Source organism: Accipiter gentilis, chromosome 6 (genome assembly GCF_929443795.1).
Source record: "Accipiter gentilis chromosome 6, bAccGen1.1, whole genome shotgun sequence".
In the NCBI taxonomy this organism is placed as follows: domain Eukaryota; kingdom Metazoa; phylum Chordata; class Aves; order Accipitriformes; family Accipitridae; genus Astur; species Astur gentilis.
In genome coordinates, this window is record NC_064885.1 from 37,644,251 (window position 1) to 37,663,682 (window position 19,432).

General features: G+C 38.4%; 1 protein-coding gene and 1 long non-coding RNA gene across 6 annotated transcripts in view; one reads left to right on the plus strand and one right to left on the minus strand.

Moving 5' to 3' along the window:
* Positions 1–632: 632 nt before the first annotated feature.
* LOC126039135 (uncharacterized) lies at positions 633–11,361 on the plus strand. Its single transcript, XR_007506218.1, has 5 exons — positions 633–768; positions 5,681–5,951; positions 6,569–6,691; positions 7,281–7,450; positions 11,327–11,361. It is a non-coding gene; the product is annotated as an uncharacterized LOC126039135 (long non-coding RNA).
* Positions 11,362–14,944: 3,583 nt separating this feature from the next.
* The window catches only part of NLGN1 (neuroligin 1), a 330,417-nt gene continuing 325,929 nt past the window's right edge, over positions 14,945–19,432 (minus strand). For all 5 annotated transcript variants that reach the window (XM_049801795.1, XM_049801794.1, XM_049801793.1 and 2 more), the window contains one exon: positions 14,945–18,452. In XM_049801795.1, the coding sequence (XP_049657752.1) occupies positions 17,630–18,452 (823 nt within the window). In that variant the 3' untranslated portion in view covers positions 14,945–17,629. The remainder of the gene's footprint in view (positions 18,453–19,432) is intronic.

Below are 19,432 nucleotides of genomic sequence, written 5' to 3' on the forward strand. Positions count from 1 at the left end.
CGGGCTGCGGGGGAATCTCTGCTCCGGCACCTGGAGCATCTCCTCCCCTCCTTCTGCACTGACCTGGGGGTTTGCAGGGTTGTTTCTCTGACATGTTCTCACTCCTCTCTCTGGCTGCCGTTGTGCAGGTTCTTTTCCATCTTCTTAACTATGTTATCCCATCACCGACGGGCTCGGCCTTGGCCAGCAGCGGGTCCGTCTTGGAGCCGTCTGGCATTGGCTGCATCAGACATAGGGGGGGCTTATGGCAGCTTCTCACAGAAGCCACCCTTATAGCCCCCCCGCTACCAAAGCCTTGCCACGCAAACCCAGTACACTTGCACGTATCTACCGGCCATAACAGTTTTACCTGGATACTGCATGTATTTTTATCAAAATTAGTGCAGCTAGGGATCTTCTCAATGGGAACAGCTGAGCATCAAAGCCCTTACTCTCCATAGAAACAAAGGCCTCCAAGACTGATACCTTCAAATGCTGTAAGATGTTTCTCATCACACTTTTTGTTGCTCTGTAACATTCTAACATGATTGTTTAGTGATACTGCTGACCTAGCTGATGAAATCATGGAAAGCATCGAAGTGTATTCTGCAGTTTGCAGGGGGCTTGTGTTTTTGTCTTCTGGCTAAATCTTTTCCAACCTGATTGCTCTATGACTGCATTCCACATGCTTTATCAGGACTTTGGGATTTAATGAAGACTGACTACACGGCTGACAAACAGCTGGATCTGCCCCCAGAAGTCTGAAGCCAAGCTTCCCAAGTTCTCTGCGTGAGTACTAGAAGCTGCCATCTGCCCACTCACCTTTTGAGAAGTATGGCTTTAGGTGGCAGTTTCTGTGAAATTAAGTGTTATTGAAAATACTGCTTTACCCTTCACCTGCTTCATTTTTACCACTGAGACAGTTTTTAACAGGGAAGGACATTCCCATGTTCTTCAGATGAGTGATGGCTACCTACATTCTTCCTAGAACAGAAAACATCAAACAGTTGTAAAGGGAGCTGAAATGACCCTGAAAAAGCAACTTTATGTGAATCCAGAATATCCAGAGATGCACTGAGCTCTTCCTTCACATTACATTTCCTTGACTGCCATTGCTTGCACGTAGAGGGACGAGTTAAGCCCCAGAGAAGTCACTCTACTTCAGCAGTTGGGGCAATCCCCCCTGCACTTCTTACTTAGAAAGCTTCAAAAACAGCTATTTTCACAACCCAAGTGTTAAAAAAGTAGGATGCTGTGATACAGCGAGTGGGGCTACGGCTCCCTGGCCAGGTGGCTCTGTCAGAAACAGATCTTGGTCTCTTGTGTGAGAAGCATGGACTGGGGGAGGAAAACGGAAAGTCTAGGACAATTGTAGTTTTACAGGCTCCTTTTTCAGCTTGCAAACTGGAGATAAGAGCAGACAAGCTTTATGACGGTGTGGAGAAATCAATACATTTTTATTGATTCTTGTAGCTGCAGAACTCTCACCCACCACAAGTACAGGGGTCAGAGTACGAGTACATGACTGCCCTCCTACGCTACAAGTGTGCTCCTCAGAAATCGTGCTATTTGATTCACCAAGGATGAAGTCTGCTCCATTACATGACTGCAACAACAGCAGCTGACCCAGGATCCCCTCTCAGCGGGGGAAGTTAGGTGCTGCAAATTATCCACTGCACAGGCCAGAAACTACAACAAAGCTACTGGCAGCTGCAGCTGAATGCAGGGCTTCATATAAGGAAAATACTTTCTTTAAAAAAGACTGTTTTCAAACAGTTACACAGGCCCTATTGAAACAATGCATGTTATTGCAAAAGACGTCCACAAAGTTGCATGTGAAGAATGACACAGAAGTAGAAACATGAAAACAAAACAACTCGGAAAAGTAGCGAAGAAGTTGTATCGTCAAACCAGAATGAAATTAACAACTTGGAATGAGTATCTAGTTTTGAAACAGAAGGAACTGGAAACAAAAAGACCCAGTCAAAATTAAATGAAAATTAAATTAATGAAAACTTGAGTATCAAAAATAATTGAAGGGGACTTGTAAGGTTTACATTTAGTTTACATTTTTGTAAATCCTCCAGAAACAGTGATAGTCTTTCAAAGTTGTTTTGATTTTGCAGAGACATTAATTTCCTTAATTGACATTTTCCACTTCTGTTGGAAAATTTCTGACCTGCTTCGACCCTACTGGGAGAAGCTGTTCATCAGCGAAGTGTGAGCTTCTGTCGCCATTTTCAGTTGCTGCAAAGCTGTCAAAATGGTGTAAAACTTACTGGAAGGTCCTTTTACCATTATGGCCCACCTTTGCAGGTGACATTTTATAGTTGATTAGATTGTGCAGCGATGGACCTGACCCTTTGTGTCATGTCTTTCATTCCCCATTTCTTCAGCAGAGTCTATTATCACTTGTTCCAAATTCCTTCAAGTCTTCTCTTTGACTTTGTGTTACTTTCCACTTCATTCCTAGACTGCACCGCCTAACGCTCTACACCTGCTTTTGATGTCACCAAATAGGGACAATGACTATAAAGTTATTTCCCTTTACAAGTCAAACCTGGAAGGTCTCTCTGTTGTTCATTCTATTTCCATTGCTGGTGTAAGTGTCCTTGTTGTTTTTCCCACTAGTGAAGAAAGGGCAAATGTCATATTCACTGAAGCAAAGACTTTGCTTTGAAGCGGTATTGATTTTTCCTTTTCCCTTCTGAAGCTTTGCCAGGCTCCATAAAAGCATGTCTCTTGTTCAGAAACTCTTTGGACTGAGAGACAACAGGGGCAGCAGAACCAGCGGGGCACAGTGGGAAGTTAGGGCATCTGGTGGGGAATGATAATTACAACAGCAGCTAGAAAAAGAAAGAGGTCATTTTATTTTTAGCCGTACTGCGAGAACAATTGTGGATCAGAACAAAACCAAATGGGAAACTCAGCTTTAATTCCAACTTATGAGTCCTCCTTGTCTAAACCCAAATATGAACATTTTTCTAGGGTTCAGCTGCTGGCAGTGAGACACCAAGACCACCAGAAGCAATAGCTTGGCTAGAGGCTTAACCACAAAGGTGGCAACAGCATGACTTTGTGGCACAATGCTATAAAGACACAAGCCTTACACTGCACTGTGTTGGAGCAGCAGCATCATATGGGCCTGCAGAGAACTTCTTCTGAATTAAGGTCCAGTGCTACCACAAGACTCCTGTTTAAGAAATCTGAATTACTTTGTTTAGAGCTGGTTCATGCAATGCAGAAATAGCTGATAGCATTTATTAAGCCCACACATATTGCAAGGAACCAAAATGTCTCTCTCCCTCCCCAAAATGTCTCTCTCTTCCATAGATTCTTTGAAGTCTATGACCACCATACACATATTTATCATCTGTGCACTGGAGACACTCATTCTTAATGAGAAAATGGGTGCTGGCTTTAAGCCTTTTTTAAAGGTGGTGCCTCCCAGCGCCTCCAACAGTCTTCCACAACATTTTGTTCACGCTGACTCAGAGGAAAGAATGTCACTTATTGAAACATCAATGCCACTTTTTGCCATGCTTCTGTATTTCTCAGAGCTATCAGGCTGGAAGAACTGGTCTTCCAAAACTCATTAGATAAACAGCTGCTGCTGGAACGGCAAGTAAAATTAAGCAGCTGCCTTTTGCAGAGTAGGTCAAGTAATAATTATAGTAGATGTTCCTACAGTTCTTGTTTTTTTGTAAAATTAATACCTACTACCAGGAATTAAATAACAACAATAAGAATTTTTCCTGATGCTAGTGAGTGTGGTCTCACACTCACAAGAAGTAAATCAATCTAGTGCCCCCCTCATATTACCTTTTCCTACTCAGTCCCATTTCCCTGTCAGATAGCTCTTGAAAACCTAAAAAATCCATAAAGTTGCTTCCAAATTGTCAGCTATTTTGAGAACTGTGCATATGTGACAGCTGGAAATGAGACTTTTTTTTTTTTTAAAACACCTGTGAAAAAAACTGTTATCAACAGCAACGAGAGGGTTCTGTTGATTAAAGGATGTTTTCTGCTACTCATTTGTATGGGAAGCGATTCATTAAGCACTGTCTAAAAACCATCCTCCTACTGAGTAAAAGGAAAATGTTCCGTGGTCACTAGGGCTTACGGGAATAGCTTGAACACCCAACACCATCTCTGAAGCTGACCTGCACTTTGCACATCAGCACTGCTCCAGCTGGCGATGACACTTGTCAATGCACTTCAGCCTCCCCCAGCACGGCCATCGCTAGCTGCCGCTTTTCCTTCCCCCTACAACCAGCTGTACCTGTCAGTGCAATTTTGCAGTCGCTTTCTCCAAGGCTAGGAAGTATCTTAAAACTGTGACACCCTGCATAGGGGAAGAAAAGCATAACTGATACTGTTTGCCCCATCAGGACCCAAGCACAGCAAGTAATAAATACACGGAAGCTATTGCGGTGGCCTGGGTCAGCTCTGACTTTACACAGTTTCCTGCAATACGTTTCGGGGCACATCACACTGTTGACTTCTGCAGCGGTGTTACCTGTTCAGTTCTCCGTGTACATTTGTTTTCATTATTTGTGCCCCCTCCTGCTGTTTTTTCTGACAAGCCTGGGATCTGAAAGCTGCTTTCCTGGACCTTTTAAGTAACAACCCATCATCAGCTGTACTGTCTACAGAAGGCTGCAGCTTGAATTTGTTTTCACAAAAAGCGCATCACAGGACCTGCCTAATCAGCAGTTACCTAGTTTGCTCACACCAGACAGAGTCAATTTACAGACCATGCCTGCTGTTGACCCTGCTGTCTGCTCCGGATTATTCCAGTCTGCCTCCACTTTCTAAAATTAAATGTTAGTATTTTTAATTGCTGGTTTTAACTCTTGCCTAATTGGGCACAAGCTCATGCTGTTATGGATCTAGGCAAGGCAAGCAAGAGGGACCGCATGTAAAGGAGCTAGAGTGGGGTTGCTGGTAATAACAAAATTGGTTTGTGCCATTCCGGTCCTGTCCATCTTCCATCGATCATTGCATGGTGATGAAAAAAGCTCAGGTACCGCTGTGTCCCCTTGCTACCCCTGCCCAGCTCACGCACACCATCATGTTGCAGAGACTCCAGCTCTTGGAACATGACGCCTCCTAGGACTGCCAGTTTAATTCAAAGCAACTCTGAGGTTGCAACTTGTTCATGTTGCAGCTGAATGAGCTTGTAGATGGTGGAGGTTATATCCTGTAGGTAGGCATGTCAGGCTTGCATGTGGTAAATGCTCAGTGCTGAGATTACAGATCATGATGTTTTACTGCTATTCTTTCTTTCCGTTTTGTTGTTGAAGTCATGTGAAATAAAACTGGTTCATTCAGAATAATAACTGCAATATAATTCTGCAATAATTTTGAAAAAGATAAGCTTTCTATATATTAAAGGTATCATTGAATTTTACCAAAGGAAGGAAATATGGAAATTGATATATTTTTTTTTTTTTTTTAACCAAGAAACAAATGACTGGTAAAATTATTATAGCATTTCTTTCTCTTTGACTTTTAATGAGAATTTTCTTTCTTCCATGCAACTATCTCTAGTTGATCTCATCTTAAAAATAATTTCACATCATGGGAGAAATGCAGCCTAGCTTACTTAGTTTGCTATATTGGGTGCCAAAGATTTGCAGTCTGCAAATTCCAAGTTCAGCTCCTTAAAGTATGATCCGTTTTCTCTACCCATGACCAGGCTCTGACCATAGCAACACAGACCCAGCATGAACATTCAGGAAACATCGGCTCAGCACCTACCTGAAGGATTATGGAGGGATCACAGACTACAGAAATGATGAGGCTGAAGAAGTAGCTACAGATGTGCTCTAGTTTGGAAAGGAGCACCTGAGTACTCCGGCCACTGTCACCTAGCATGCAGCAAGAACACAGCGGGTCTGCTATAACATCTGTGAGTTAAGGTCATCAGCAAGCCAACAGTTCAGACGAAAATTTTAAGCTCAGAAAAGGTTTGCTTGTTTTTTCTTAAGAAGTTACCAAGATTTAATTTGCTTTATCTATTTTTCTTAGCACACCAGACCACGGACCTAGATCCATTACCATCACGACAGCAATAAAAACCTGAAATAAGCTCTTTGGTTGCTCCCTACTGCTGCATTTCAGTCTGATGCCTGCAACTGCCATGTGGAAGGGTCCCCAATGGACTCAGCTGGGCTACGACCACTTGTCCTTACCAGCCTGCAGAAAGAGATGCTTGCTGGTGCCAGTGCTGCCTTTTGATAACCTTTCTTGATTTTCCAGCGAGACTTTCACACTGCCGAGACAGCTGGTGGAGCTACAGAAGCTGCAGTGTTTGTGGTCTAAAGATGAATGATTATTTTACACCATCATAATGCTTGTACAGTACTGTTGTATTCCAGCATGACTTGCAATGACCAATTTAAAGTGTATATGCATAACAGACTCATAACACCTTAGGGTTTTGTGTCATTAACATCAACAAGGCAAAGACATTTTTAAGCTCAAAAGTTGAACACGAACATTCAAGATTTCTTGTTTCATTAGCATATACCTATAAGAATGAAGAGAGAAAAGAGAATAGATATTAATGCAAATCTAATTGCAGAAACTAACCGTCTGAACGCCAGCAAGGAAATGCCTGCTGTCAAGGATGAAAGACAAGATATCTCCCATTTCCTAGACGTGCTCTTCATTAACTTTGTGAAAGCCAAACAAAGCTAATATGCAGGTAAGAATGCTGCACAAGTTCCTTACCTCTCCTCCTCAAAAAAATGCCATGTATAACGCAAGATGGAAGCTAGGGACTCATAGGTGACAGTCACAGTATCAAAAAAGCTTATTTTTTGCTGATCGGATGTGAACCATATGTAATCATAACAACCCTTAATCCAAACAATTCTACTGGAAATGAAAGTCTGCTATGTCTGGTATCTAGGTTAACGAGATGACAACTTCTTGGCAAATTCTTCAAATAAATGAAAGAGTTCCTAAAAGATATTAGAGTCAATGAGTCTCATGAATGCTTACAGCTGTTCTCTGAAATTCAGAATTTTCTAGCTTTGACCTCTGATCTGAGAAACCAGTTTTACAAAAGCCTTATAGATCAACAGGATGGACATGCACTTGATGGTGATTGCACCACAGGTAGTTCCCATTAGCTGATGCTTTTCATATTGATCTCTCCTCTAAATGGATAATGTTTAGGAGTTTCATAGGCAATGAAGCCATCAATATCTGTCAGTTTTTACACCTCTTTGACCTCAGCGTGTGGCAAATATTGCTATCAGTTTTATCTGTTTTGTTCTGTTTGTTTTTAGTTTTTCAGTTAATCTGATTGCAACACACAGCATGAGGTTCAGAGGTTTGAACAAGTGCAGCCAAGGCACTAATGTAACTCCTCTCTAAGACATAAGTGATCCCCTTTTGCATAATTCTCTTAATACTACTGATGATTTACAGGACAACAATCAGTTCTCTCTCCAGTAAAGTTGATAATGATTTAAATCAAGTATCCCTCTAAAGCATGTTTTAGAAATCTTGTGGTCTTAAGTGCTTGTCAAATAGATGTCAGAGACCACACAGAAATCTAAAAATACTCCTGTAAACCCTTCCTCAAGTGCTTGACATCGATCTGTCTATTGTACATCTTCATGCTCAACACAGGTTAAAATAGTGCGGTTCACTGTGACATTGTAACTAGAGGCGGCTAAGCTGACAGAAATAATTTGTTATGCTGCTTACAACTAATAAAACCCCTTTTGCTTTCGGCCAGTTTTTGAAAATACAACTCTCATCCTTTTCACATGCGAACTATTGCTGTTGCTGCCATCTCTTCTAGTCCTTAGACAAAGGTTTGAAGCCTACAAACACACTCAAAACTAGAAGGAGAAAGAGAAATGTCTGACTACATAAAAAAAAAGACTCCACCGCACCAGAATAGGCAGCTAGTCTTTCTTGTTAAGTATAGCTAGTGTGTGTTAAATGCATTTAAACCCATACTAACTTCTGAGAAGAATCAGCCCACTTGATCAAAGCAGTTCAAACTGGCAAAACACAGCAGTCTCACCAAGTGCTACAAGAAGCCTCCATTTCTGCTGGTGTGCCAAACTGCTCAGTAGTGGTTTGATCCCTGAAATTCACTCCTCTGGGCTGATCTTTTTCCTCCAGCTCTTCTTCCCTGCTTTCTCTCTCCTATGGTATTTCTCTGTTCTGCATTTCCACCTTGCTAACTCACTCCTAACAAGGCTTACCCCTCACAAAGTAATATCACACGGAATAAAATAATGTTGTGGAACTAGCAATTCTTGTAAACCACATAACTGTGCCTTATCTATTAAGAATCTCAGAGCTGTTTAGAGATGAAAGAAATACGAAGAAAATCACCAGCCCGTCTAGCCATCCCACGTCAGAATCCATTCTGAAATGCATTCTGTCCAATAGAAGCAACCTACTCCAGTCTTAGCTATGCTTACCCGTGGAAAGTTTCTACACTATGAAGTTTTTAAAGTAAAGATTGTTCACTACTTCATGCTGCCTCAGAGTCTTTGCTATTTAATTCTTATCACTGCTGTCTTACTCCCTTAGCCATAGGCACTATGGTAATAAAATAAACAATGGGTGTGAAAAGCTATCATTCTGATCTATGCAACTGAAAAAAAATTATCAATAGCACACATATGTAAAAATAAATGCTTTATCTCATACAAAGGTTTCAGGTTCTCATAGTTAGTTAAGAATATCTGAAGGGCCGTAAGGACAGCAATTTTTTTCACCTACTTTCAGTTCCCTCTTAAGTCAACAAGGAAAGCCAGATTCCAGTAGACTATGATCTATCCAGTACTAAAACTCCCCCTCTTACTAACTTCAGACAACGTCTAGTCAGCTTCCTTACACTAGGCACCTAATATTGGTAGTTAACTGTAAGGAGAAAGAATTTCATCCTGATAACCTTCTACATCCAGCCAGAAATCTACAGCAAAACCACCTCCTACAGCCATATCCAAACTATCAAACCCTCCTTCTGCTCTTTAAGAAGGGAGGCAAGGGGCTCTTTCAAGCTACAAAACAGTAGAAAATTGGGTTTGATGCTCCACATCTGTAATTCATTCCCTTCTGCTGTGGAAGGCACTCATCTTTCTCAGGTGCAGTCAATAGAAATTTTGCCTTTTACGGCAGCAGGGTCAGCAGGAGCTCAGCTCCTTGGAACAGCTGTAGCATAGATACAGGCACTGCAACAAAGCTCACTTCAGAACAAAGGTCTTGGTGTCTGCGCAGCCAGGAAAAAATACATCAACACTTGTCTGAAGTGTGGCCGTGAGCTAGAAACTATTCATAGCCTCTTTAAGCTTTTTAATCTAGCAAGCAGCAGAGTTTACAAGTCACTGCTTATTTCTGGAGGCACACGATTGCCTTAGCTCGAGGCTGGCTTTTGTCTGTGAAATTGCACCTCCAGCATCTTTCAAAGGGAAAAATTACCATCTGGCATGTGTGTGAGGATAATTCAGTGATGGCTGTGAACTTCCTGGCACACACCTGTCATTATTGACTGAAGGGATTCTTGTACCTACCCACAAGCAACTGGTCTCGGCCATGCTAGACGCGAGAGATACTGGAGTGGATGGATTTCCATTCCCATCCCGAATAGCAATTCCTCTGTGGCTGGGAGTTCATCAGTTAATAAAGGAGTTTAGTGTCCAGAGCTGTTCTGTACTCAAACACTACTTTCATAGAAAAATAGATTGTCTGTGAATAGCCCTGGATATGCAACTACAAGAAAGACAAGATAAAGCAAAATCCCAATCAGAAGGAACAAGACGACCGCTAAAAATAAGTGAAGAAAACAGAGATCTAAATTACTTCAAATATTAGCATTTGTCTGAGACAGTAGTAACGATGTGAGACGGCATGAAGAAGAACAAAACTGCACGTATCACAGAAACAGTTTAAAAAACCCCCTAGAACTTAAAGGAAGTAAGAAAAAACCAAGAAAATAAATCATAACTCAAAGGATTGGGATAATACACTTTTTGAGTAAGTGATGAATGAATTAGAACAAACTGCACTTAGCAGTAATCCATGCTGAAGCAACTCAACAAAACCAGAGAGTTTCTAGTTTTAAAACAAGATCCCTGAATTGAACTGTAGAACAGAACCAGGAGCAGCAGGGGACAAAGGGGAATTCACATGCAGTATTACAATGCAGCCCAAATTCTAGTAACCAAGTAGCCTGTTTAGGTTTGAGATAAAACTGTATTGTTGAAAAAGGATCACTTGTTTTTTAAAACAAAGTTAATAGAATCTCAAGTGTACAACCATTACTAATATTATATTACATATGACAATATATGCTCCTTCTTCTGTCAAACATAGCGGACTTTGCAAGTGTTTTCACACTTCCTTGGTGCGTCTCAGAGCTACAGGTGGGAATGTTTTTCTGGAGAAGTCTCCTTTCATGAACTTAATCCTGCCCTTTCCTCCTGGACAAGGAAAGAGGAGAATTGCCAACAAAGCGCCTGGCTGTGGCAGTTAAAGTTGTATCCTTTTCTGGGTTCTGGTGAGCCTTCAGAGAATCAAGATACCCAAATGTGCCTAGAGAAAAAAAAGAAAAAAAAAAAAGAAGAAGAAGAAGAAGAAAAAAAAGGCTCCCAAACTTGTTTGCTATCACATTTTCTGATCTTGGACACCGAAGTCATGATTCCTGAGGAGAAACCAATGGTTCCTATTATCTTCATCTTCTATGAAGAGTGTGGTACACTTACTCCAGTTACTGACTGGGGAGAGAAAAATATATTTATGGCAAATTGATGAATGTTAAAGAAAAAATCATCACATGGTTTAACACGGGAATCTCTTACTAGCTGGCCAAGAGTAATTGGTTTTGGATGTTACTTACCTTTTTTAGTGAAGGTCCAGGTTTCCATTTTCATGAAATTGCTCTAGACTTAACTGTATGCAAATGAGAGCAAAATTTATTCATCTGCTTAGCCAAATTTCACCACTACGTAGGAGTAACCTTGTGAAAAGTAGAAAACCAACATTGTCCAAGCATATCTTTATCATCAATCACTAAAATATTGCATGACTTCTTCTGAAAATGTATCTGGTGACAAACGAACCATCTATTATTTTTAGAATCTTTCATATATAGTCTTAATTGCTTTAAATTACTGCCAAGGTTGTTTCTACAAATTAATGGATGAAATAGGTACATTGTACAGCTCACTCTCCCAAACTGCCTCCTGCCAGAAGGTTCTGCCCCACCCCTCATTTTATTCCAGGGAAAATTTATAGAAAATATATTGTACTGGGTTCTGGCGCGTGACTGCTCTTCAGTCACAGGTTTGTTTTTTTTTCTATCCTTCAGGCCCACGAGAAACAATCATGCTCCAGCCCAGAGCCGCGTTGTCACACAGATCCAGTGCTGAGATCAAGCTCACAAGACTTGCTGAAAAATAAGGTATATTAGCTGATTTTGCAATATCATGGTGATTTGTCTTTTGGGGAAGAACCTATCTATATTTGGCCACTGAGCACGAATACCTGAACATACACGCTCCTCTTTGCAGAAATGCAGATAGATAAATAACTCAGGGAGGTCTGGAAACATCCAAAGGCTCTTAGAAGCCATGGTCATAGCTTTTTAACTTTTATATGGACAGCACAAGAGTTCATACAGATTTCTGAACCGATTCTTCTTTCAGTGAAGTCAACAGCGAAATTCTCATTAACTTCCACTGCAACTGAACAAAATGATGACATGCAAAATTTGTCTTTTTTTTTTTTTATAATATATATATATATATAATGTATTTAAAGTGTTATCAGCACACGCAGTCTTTCATGAACCTCTTGTTAATTGAGCTCTAGTATTACCACCTCTGGTTGCCAGTATTAGCAAATTCCATTTGAAAAAAAGTTACTGGCTCTTACAGCTGTAAAGCAGAAAACCTGAATACTAACTGTCCAACCCTGTAGACTTAAGAACTCCACATTTATTATTTTTTTTAAATGGCATCATTCTAAAGCTAAGCTCATAAACACTGAGTGCCTGGTGTTGCTGACACTGGGAGGGGAAAATTCAGATGACACAGAAAATCCAGCTATTTTTGTCCTGAATTTACAACAAGCGTGTCACTCAGTTGTATGTCTCTTCCCTTCCAGAATGGAGCAAAGCAGAGCAGGCTTACGACTGCTGTAAAGTGTCATTGTGTCTTTGACATATAGGTCAACACACAGATTTGAGAATCAGACAGAACCAAATGTTCCTTTTTAAAAAGATTTTAACATAAAACTTACTATAGCATATTAAGGCTGCAAACTGTGGTACAACCCTTTTCTTTGCATCAGCGTAATTTCCAGTGATTTTTTTTTTTATGTAGAAGGCTCTTTTTTCTGAGTTTTGGACTTAGATACAAATAACTATAAGCATATTTTAAAGCATATTTTAGTGCCTGGTAGTGCTCATAAATCAGGTAGTTGTACTTGTAATAATTTCTGTGAGTGGGTGTTCATGTGCGTGAGAAGATGTGCAAAATTGGACGGTGAGATGAGCCATGATGAACATTAAAGGTTCGGAAGCAGATCGATAGCTGGTGTAAATTGTCAGGGCTTCATTGATTTCAATGGTCCTATGATAAATACTAATTCAGCTGGTGCTAAAAAAAAATGTCATCAGCTGAGCATCTGGTCAATAACAGTAAAGAATGCAGAATGAGGTATCGGTGTTACCTCCACACTGAGCACCTGCATTTACCTTTGAATTGATTCTGCATGGTGCAAAAAGGTAAAATTCCCTGTTTATTCAAGGTTTTTGAAATCTCCTCTATTGGCTGGAGTAGTGCACGTGGAGAGAAAGATGCATATATATACAAGAAGGCATTTTCTCTGAGAAACAAATACTTACAACGGCTTTTACTGCTGTGATAGCACTTTGATCTTCAAATGAAAAAAAAAAACCCAAACATTTCAAGATACTGTATGAAAATTACTTGTACAAATTCATTGCACTTCTATGAGGTTTTTCATTGATCCCAATAGCAAGGGAAACCAAACTCAGAATAGGCTTTAATCCACAATTTACATACAATACTTAAATTCCTTTTAGAAACTAAAGCTTATTACAGAAATGATAGTTTCCCATGTGTACAAATTACTGAGAATTGTAACATCAACAAAAAGGAATGAAGCCAGGTTGCACATAAAAATCTTCACTTCCTAGGTGATTCTCAACATTTTTTTCTAAATATTTTCCACCGGATAAAGTTCTTTAGTTTGTTCTAACCATTTCCCATTTCACAAAGTTAAGTTTTTACTGAATCTGTAAATAAGAAATCAATTATACAATAGCATTAACAGAACCTAAGAGAAAAGGGACTTTGTGCATGGCTGGTGGTTAACTCATTGATTCTGCTGCGTAGTTCTCTTGGATGCCTTATCAAATGCTGCTAATTTCTAGTCTGCATACAAATGTATTGACGTGCCAGAATTAAATCAAATTAGAATGTTTAGAGTAAAAGCGCGTTTGCCATGTTTCAAATTGTTCATATTTATTTGGAGATCTCAGAAGGACATCTTAATCTTATAGTGTTGTTACTTCAATAGAAAAAGAAATTTTTAATGTTATTTGGAGAAAGTCCCTTAACTTACAGAGTGAAAAAAGCAGAACTGCTGCAACAGACATTTTGACAAAAGCTTTGAATGAAAAATAACAAAATCTCTGCAGGGAATTTCCCATTAATCTAATTTATTTGGGAGCACATTTTCACAATAATAATTAAGTTATCTAATGTTCGCTTACATTAAAAAGCAATCATCTGTAACAGTTCATTACTAGAAAAAAGGGGGGGAAAAAGGCCAATATTTTAAACTAACACCACAGGAAAAAACTAACAACTTACAAACATCAAAGGAATGCCATGATGTTTGACAGCTTCCTGTGAATTCAGCTGTTTCATCTCTTAGTGAAGTTGGCAACAGAAATTCTGTGCAGCGGTGTCTTTAAAGCTGTAACATGTTTATTTGTTAGACGTCTATTCATCCGTTTTTCAGGGTGTTTCAATAAGCAAAATATCCAATAACTAAAGTCTTGTGACATAGGAATCCATGTTCAGTAGAGACAATGAAAATAACGACTACATTTTCCTATGGAACATTATGCTCGGGTAGTTCATCCATGCCTTGCAAGTCTTCAGTGGGTGGAGAATACCACGTATAACCAACTGAGATACCATTGAGCAAAATGCGGTTTTATCTGCTTTATTTCTCCTAGAAATGTCAGCACAGCACATTATATTGCCTGTAATTTTAATAGATAAACGAGACAATGATTCCGTTGTTATTTTTTTCTCAAAATGGTAGATTACATTTTCTTAAAAAGGTCTGCAAACATATTTACAAAAGTGTGAAAGCAATAAATGCAGGCTTCTTATATTTTTACTGAACTTCCAAAGACTGACTGATATCCTAATTTTATTGGAAATCTGGTCCAAGGATGATACAAGAAATTAAATATCACACTCAGTTTTGCTTTCTTGTAGGCTACCGTGGAAAACAAATCAAAAGGATAATTATTTTAAAAAGAACAAACTTATATTCCATGAAGCATAATGAAGAAATTCCAAAAGCATTTCCTATATTTTTATTTTGTTTCACCTTTAAAATATCTCTTGGTCTTGCTTAACGTTGTGTTAAAATGTGGGACACCATCTTACTTTTGGAAAGCCAGCTGCTGTAATGTAATTATAAAGTAGCCACTCAAATATCATTCACAGTATCTGCATCACAGGAATAGACTTTTTTTTTTCAAACGGGAGTGATAAAATTTGTGTTGTTGCCTTCATCTTTCACATTTTAAATACTGTTGGCTGACAGAAATAAAGTGTAGTGTCATGCTTGGTTTACCTAAATCGTTTATTTTGTAACTAATAAAAGTAAACAATTACCAGATACTGTATATATAGAGATATATAGATATATGGCCACAAATAAACTATAGTAGAAAGTTATTTTGGTTTTGATAAAGTTAAGAAAAGCACATAAAATCATATTTCATTAATATCTTGTTTTATGGCCATCAATATTTTTGTATTTTTTTGTTTTGTTTCATCAACATAGCAAAATACAATCTTCCTATTAAACAATAATTATCAGATGGCAGACAATTCTTTTTATTGGTTTACATTGGCAGGTCACAGTCTAAAAGCACAACCACATCAGGCAGAAATTGCACACAGACCGCCCTGGATTTTGAAGACTATTTTTTTATGCTTCTACCAAAAGAGCTTAATTTAAAACTGGGGACTGTAACGCACACTAATTAAATACATAGGTTTCTTTTTGGTTTTTTTTAATAGCTAAATAAAATGACTGAAATTGCAGTACTTTATTTTGCTTTCAGCTTCAGTATTAACGTTTGTGCTTGATGCTAGCAAACACGCTTTGAACTTCCTAGCAATCGTTTATGAAAGTTCGATCACCCAGATAAAACCCAGATGATTTTTTTTTTCCCACCACAGAATACTGCAGATTTATTTCAATTAGGCCTGTTCCTTGGCTTTTTTTTGGGGTGTCGGTATTTGCATTTTTAAGTTATTCCTGAAAACTAAGGGAGATTCGCATGTAATACTATGACATCATACAGTCACAATGCCAGTATTTCTGTAAAGAAATGGTTGTAGGTGGGACTGGCCCATAAATATGCAGTTGTATTAGTTGTAGAAGGCATGTTCATGTCTTCAAAAACCAGACTGGTCTTAAGATATTACTCTTTATTTGAGACAGTTACCATTACTTCATTAAAAAATGACAAAACAGCAATAAACATTTTAGCTCTTTAATGAGCAAAGATCAGGTCTCTTAGCATTGGAATAATATTCGTTATCCAGATTATCTTTATTTCACTCAGTGACCAGTAATATGGCCAAGAAGTACAAAGTAATTTTCCATCAAGTAGTATACAATTTTTGTGTGTAATAAGCTTTCATTCTTGAAAAAGAGTAACTGAAAAGAAATGTTTCTGTTACTGCAGTTAGTTTGTCAGAGAAAGTTCTTCGCATTATCTTACAAACTATCAAAATTGCTAGTAATTTGAAAAAATGTAAAAAAAAATCACATAACTTTAGTCTAATAGAAATATAGTACAGGTAAGAGAGAAAGTATTTATCAGGGATGTGCTCTTAAGTCCATCTCAATTATTTCTTTTATATAAATGTACATCTGATTACATATACAAACATTTTGAAAGGACCGTGGTATATAATTACTGGAAAGCAACAGGGGAATGAAAAATTTCTTGTGTTTTTAGAACATTCATTTCAAATCACACAAACGTATGTAGTATTCTGATTTTAAAATTTCCAGTTGTTGGCTCTCTCCCCGTTCTTACATACCCTCTTTTTCTACACTGTTGCCATCTAGGCTAGAGAATTCATTCAAATGGCAAAGCTAATGTATAGCAAAAAGGGAATTAACTTTATATTAAAGTATTGTAAGTAAACTTTGTAACATGCAACATGAGTTTAAACAATAAACTGAAAGGTGTAATCAGAGTGGTAATATTGGGGCATTTTTATATTGCAAAATATCATTGCAAGTAAATTTTTGGACACACTTTACCTTACCAATTTGAACTAAATATATTGTAACTAAATCACAGCAAATTATAAATCCTTCACCAAAGGAGATTCCATTAAAGTTATAGTTATGTTAAAGTTAGAAATTACTTAGGTGGAAAGGAAAAAGAACATTAATAATACAGATTTTTTTGTCTGGGATTCGTATCAGCGAGGGTTCACCACTGTATACCTAGAATGCCATAAATACCTTTAAGAACTGTTGCAATTCCTTCTATTTCTGAAGCTACCATGAAATATTTTACTGTAATTACTTTTGCCCCTTTAAAAAACTTCTTTAGGTTGTGCCAATTGATGGAGAAAGCTTCTATTAAAAACTCCAATGGGATGAGAAGAATTTTAATTACGGCTTAATCAGCAGCACAGCCACCAAGCATATAAATTATCATGCACATCGTGCTAAAAATATCCAGTTTCCTTTATTCCCACAACTTTTATACTGACAGCACTTATGTGATAATGTTGTACCTGCCAGGCTGTAAAACTTCTTTGACTGGCAGATTTCAGCATGAGCCCCTTTCTAAGGCCTTAACAGCATTGGTGCTTTGTGTACTTATTCAAATATGTAAATATGGTCTACACAAGAAAACAGGTCCAAATAAAAATTGGTGAAACTTATCTGACATTCCATTAGTGTGTCCCTTGTGCATATTTATAGGTTTTTAAAATTTTCAGTCATAGTTCTTTCCTGTTTGTGTTGCACATGCCTAATTCCATTATGTAACTTAAATCTTCAAAAAATTAACACTTGAATGTGAATGAAAAAGTATCATTCAGGACAACTGCTTCAAGCAATTGCAAACAGTTGGGTTTTTTTGTTTTTTCTTTTGTTTGTTTTGTTTGTTTGTTTCTTAAGTTCATTTGATATATGTACAATTCATTTTTTTCAAAACCCCAAAAGTTCTTGATATGTATATTCACATAATATTCCTCCATATTTAAATAGTAAGAGTCTTGTAGGTTGAAAGCCAAGTAATCTTCAGTAACATCACCTACTGTAATCCATCAAAAAATAAAGTTTGTTTCATCTTGTCTGGCTATACCCTGGTTGTTGAGTGTGAATGGGGGTGGGGATGAGGATGGGGCAGAGTATTGTTCTGTCCTCCGGTAAATGTATTGAATGTGTGTAGGGGTTGAATCCCTGGTATAGTGTTGGGGATCATTGTGATGGTGTTGGGTGTCATTAAGGGAATATCATCAGGAGACCTTCTCATAGCTAGCGTGTAGTCTGGGGGACAGGCGGTCCTAAGAACCACCTCATGTGGATGGATGGACTCACATTCATGATCCAAGTCAGTGTGCTTCATTTGGAGGGACATTATCTCCTCTTCTTGTGCATGGGTAAGATCATTGGTAGTAGTACGTTGTGGGCTACATCTCCTATGAACATCATGTCTCCGCTTGTCTTTTTTGTAGTACAATGCTGCAAAGGCCAAAATGTTCAGGAACAGCAAAGATGCACCAACTGCAATAGTAACACTCAATTCTGTTGAATAGTCCCTTTGATCCACTGAAAATGGGCTTGGCTGTTGTTTGGGATCATCTTGTTTGGCTGTAGGAAAGGCTGAAGTAACAGAAACAGAATTTTTCCTTGTTGGTCTGAAAGTATTATCAGTCGATGGCACTTTAGTTGTGGTAGAGGTATACTGTGAAATGTCGTTAAGATTGTGCAGATGAGGTACCAGTTCCAACCAAAGGTTCACTTTGTTGGCCCTATAATGTTCTTTAACTCGTGGTTTTAATCCAATGTGAAGATACAGTTGGTCTTTCTGAGAATATCTGGTCCATGCTACTTCTTCAAAACGGTTTGGTTTTGTGTGGATGAATTTTGTATCTTGCGGCACTGGTTGATTTGGGTCGCTAAAAAAAAATAATCTCCAATGTTACAAAGTATTTCAAAAGGAATTATAAAATTAACATAATTAAGATTTTATACCTAATGTTTAAGTCTGCCTTTGGACAGAGCCGAATGCTATTTCCTAAAATTAGAGGCCTTAATAATCTTGATTAGAAACAGCATTATGCAAATGAACCCTTCTTTTACATAGACTTCAGCAACTTCCCTAGTTCCCCAAAACTCCAGTAGCTCTCACACTGAACTCTTTTGCTGCTGAGGACAGGCTGCCAGCAATGCGGTAGTGCGGACAACTGCACTCTGAGAGACCAGTGTGAGAGGACATCAGGCTTAGCTTTTCTTTTTTAGTAACGTAAAACTCATGAAGCTCAGCATTTCAGTACATATGCAGTTATCTGTGGCCTTCCAGAGGTGAAAGACCACGGCAGGGCGTAACTCTCAGTATAACACACAGTGACTCAGAGCCCAATGCCCGAAAGTAGAAAAGTGTTTGGAATGACCAGTGAGAGAAGAATTAATGAAAACGATAAAACTTTTCAAGTATAAAGTCACATATTTTATGGTCTGAAGTGTCAATTTAAAAAAACCAAACACATTATTAAAATAAGCTGTATTATATTTGATGCAATATTTATGTAATTTTCTGTCTCTGGGGTAAAGTCAGTTACTAGTGTAACCATTTTTAACTATACACGTATGTTAAATGCTTGGGTTTGCACTGTCCTGGGGATCCCTCAATTATTTTTTTCTTCAAAGTATTTTTTTGATTTCTTCACGCAGAATGTTCGCAAAGATAATTTTTCCCTCTATTTGCTAGAATTTGTAAGTGTGCTGAGGGACATTACAATAAACATAAATGTCCAACCCAATTCTTAATCTCTTATTCATCCTGCAAGTACAGAGGCATTCCCAAGGGAGATAACCAAGGGAAAGCACTGCATCATCATATCCTGAGTTTGTATACGAGACTATTCATTATCTGGTA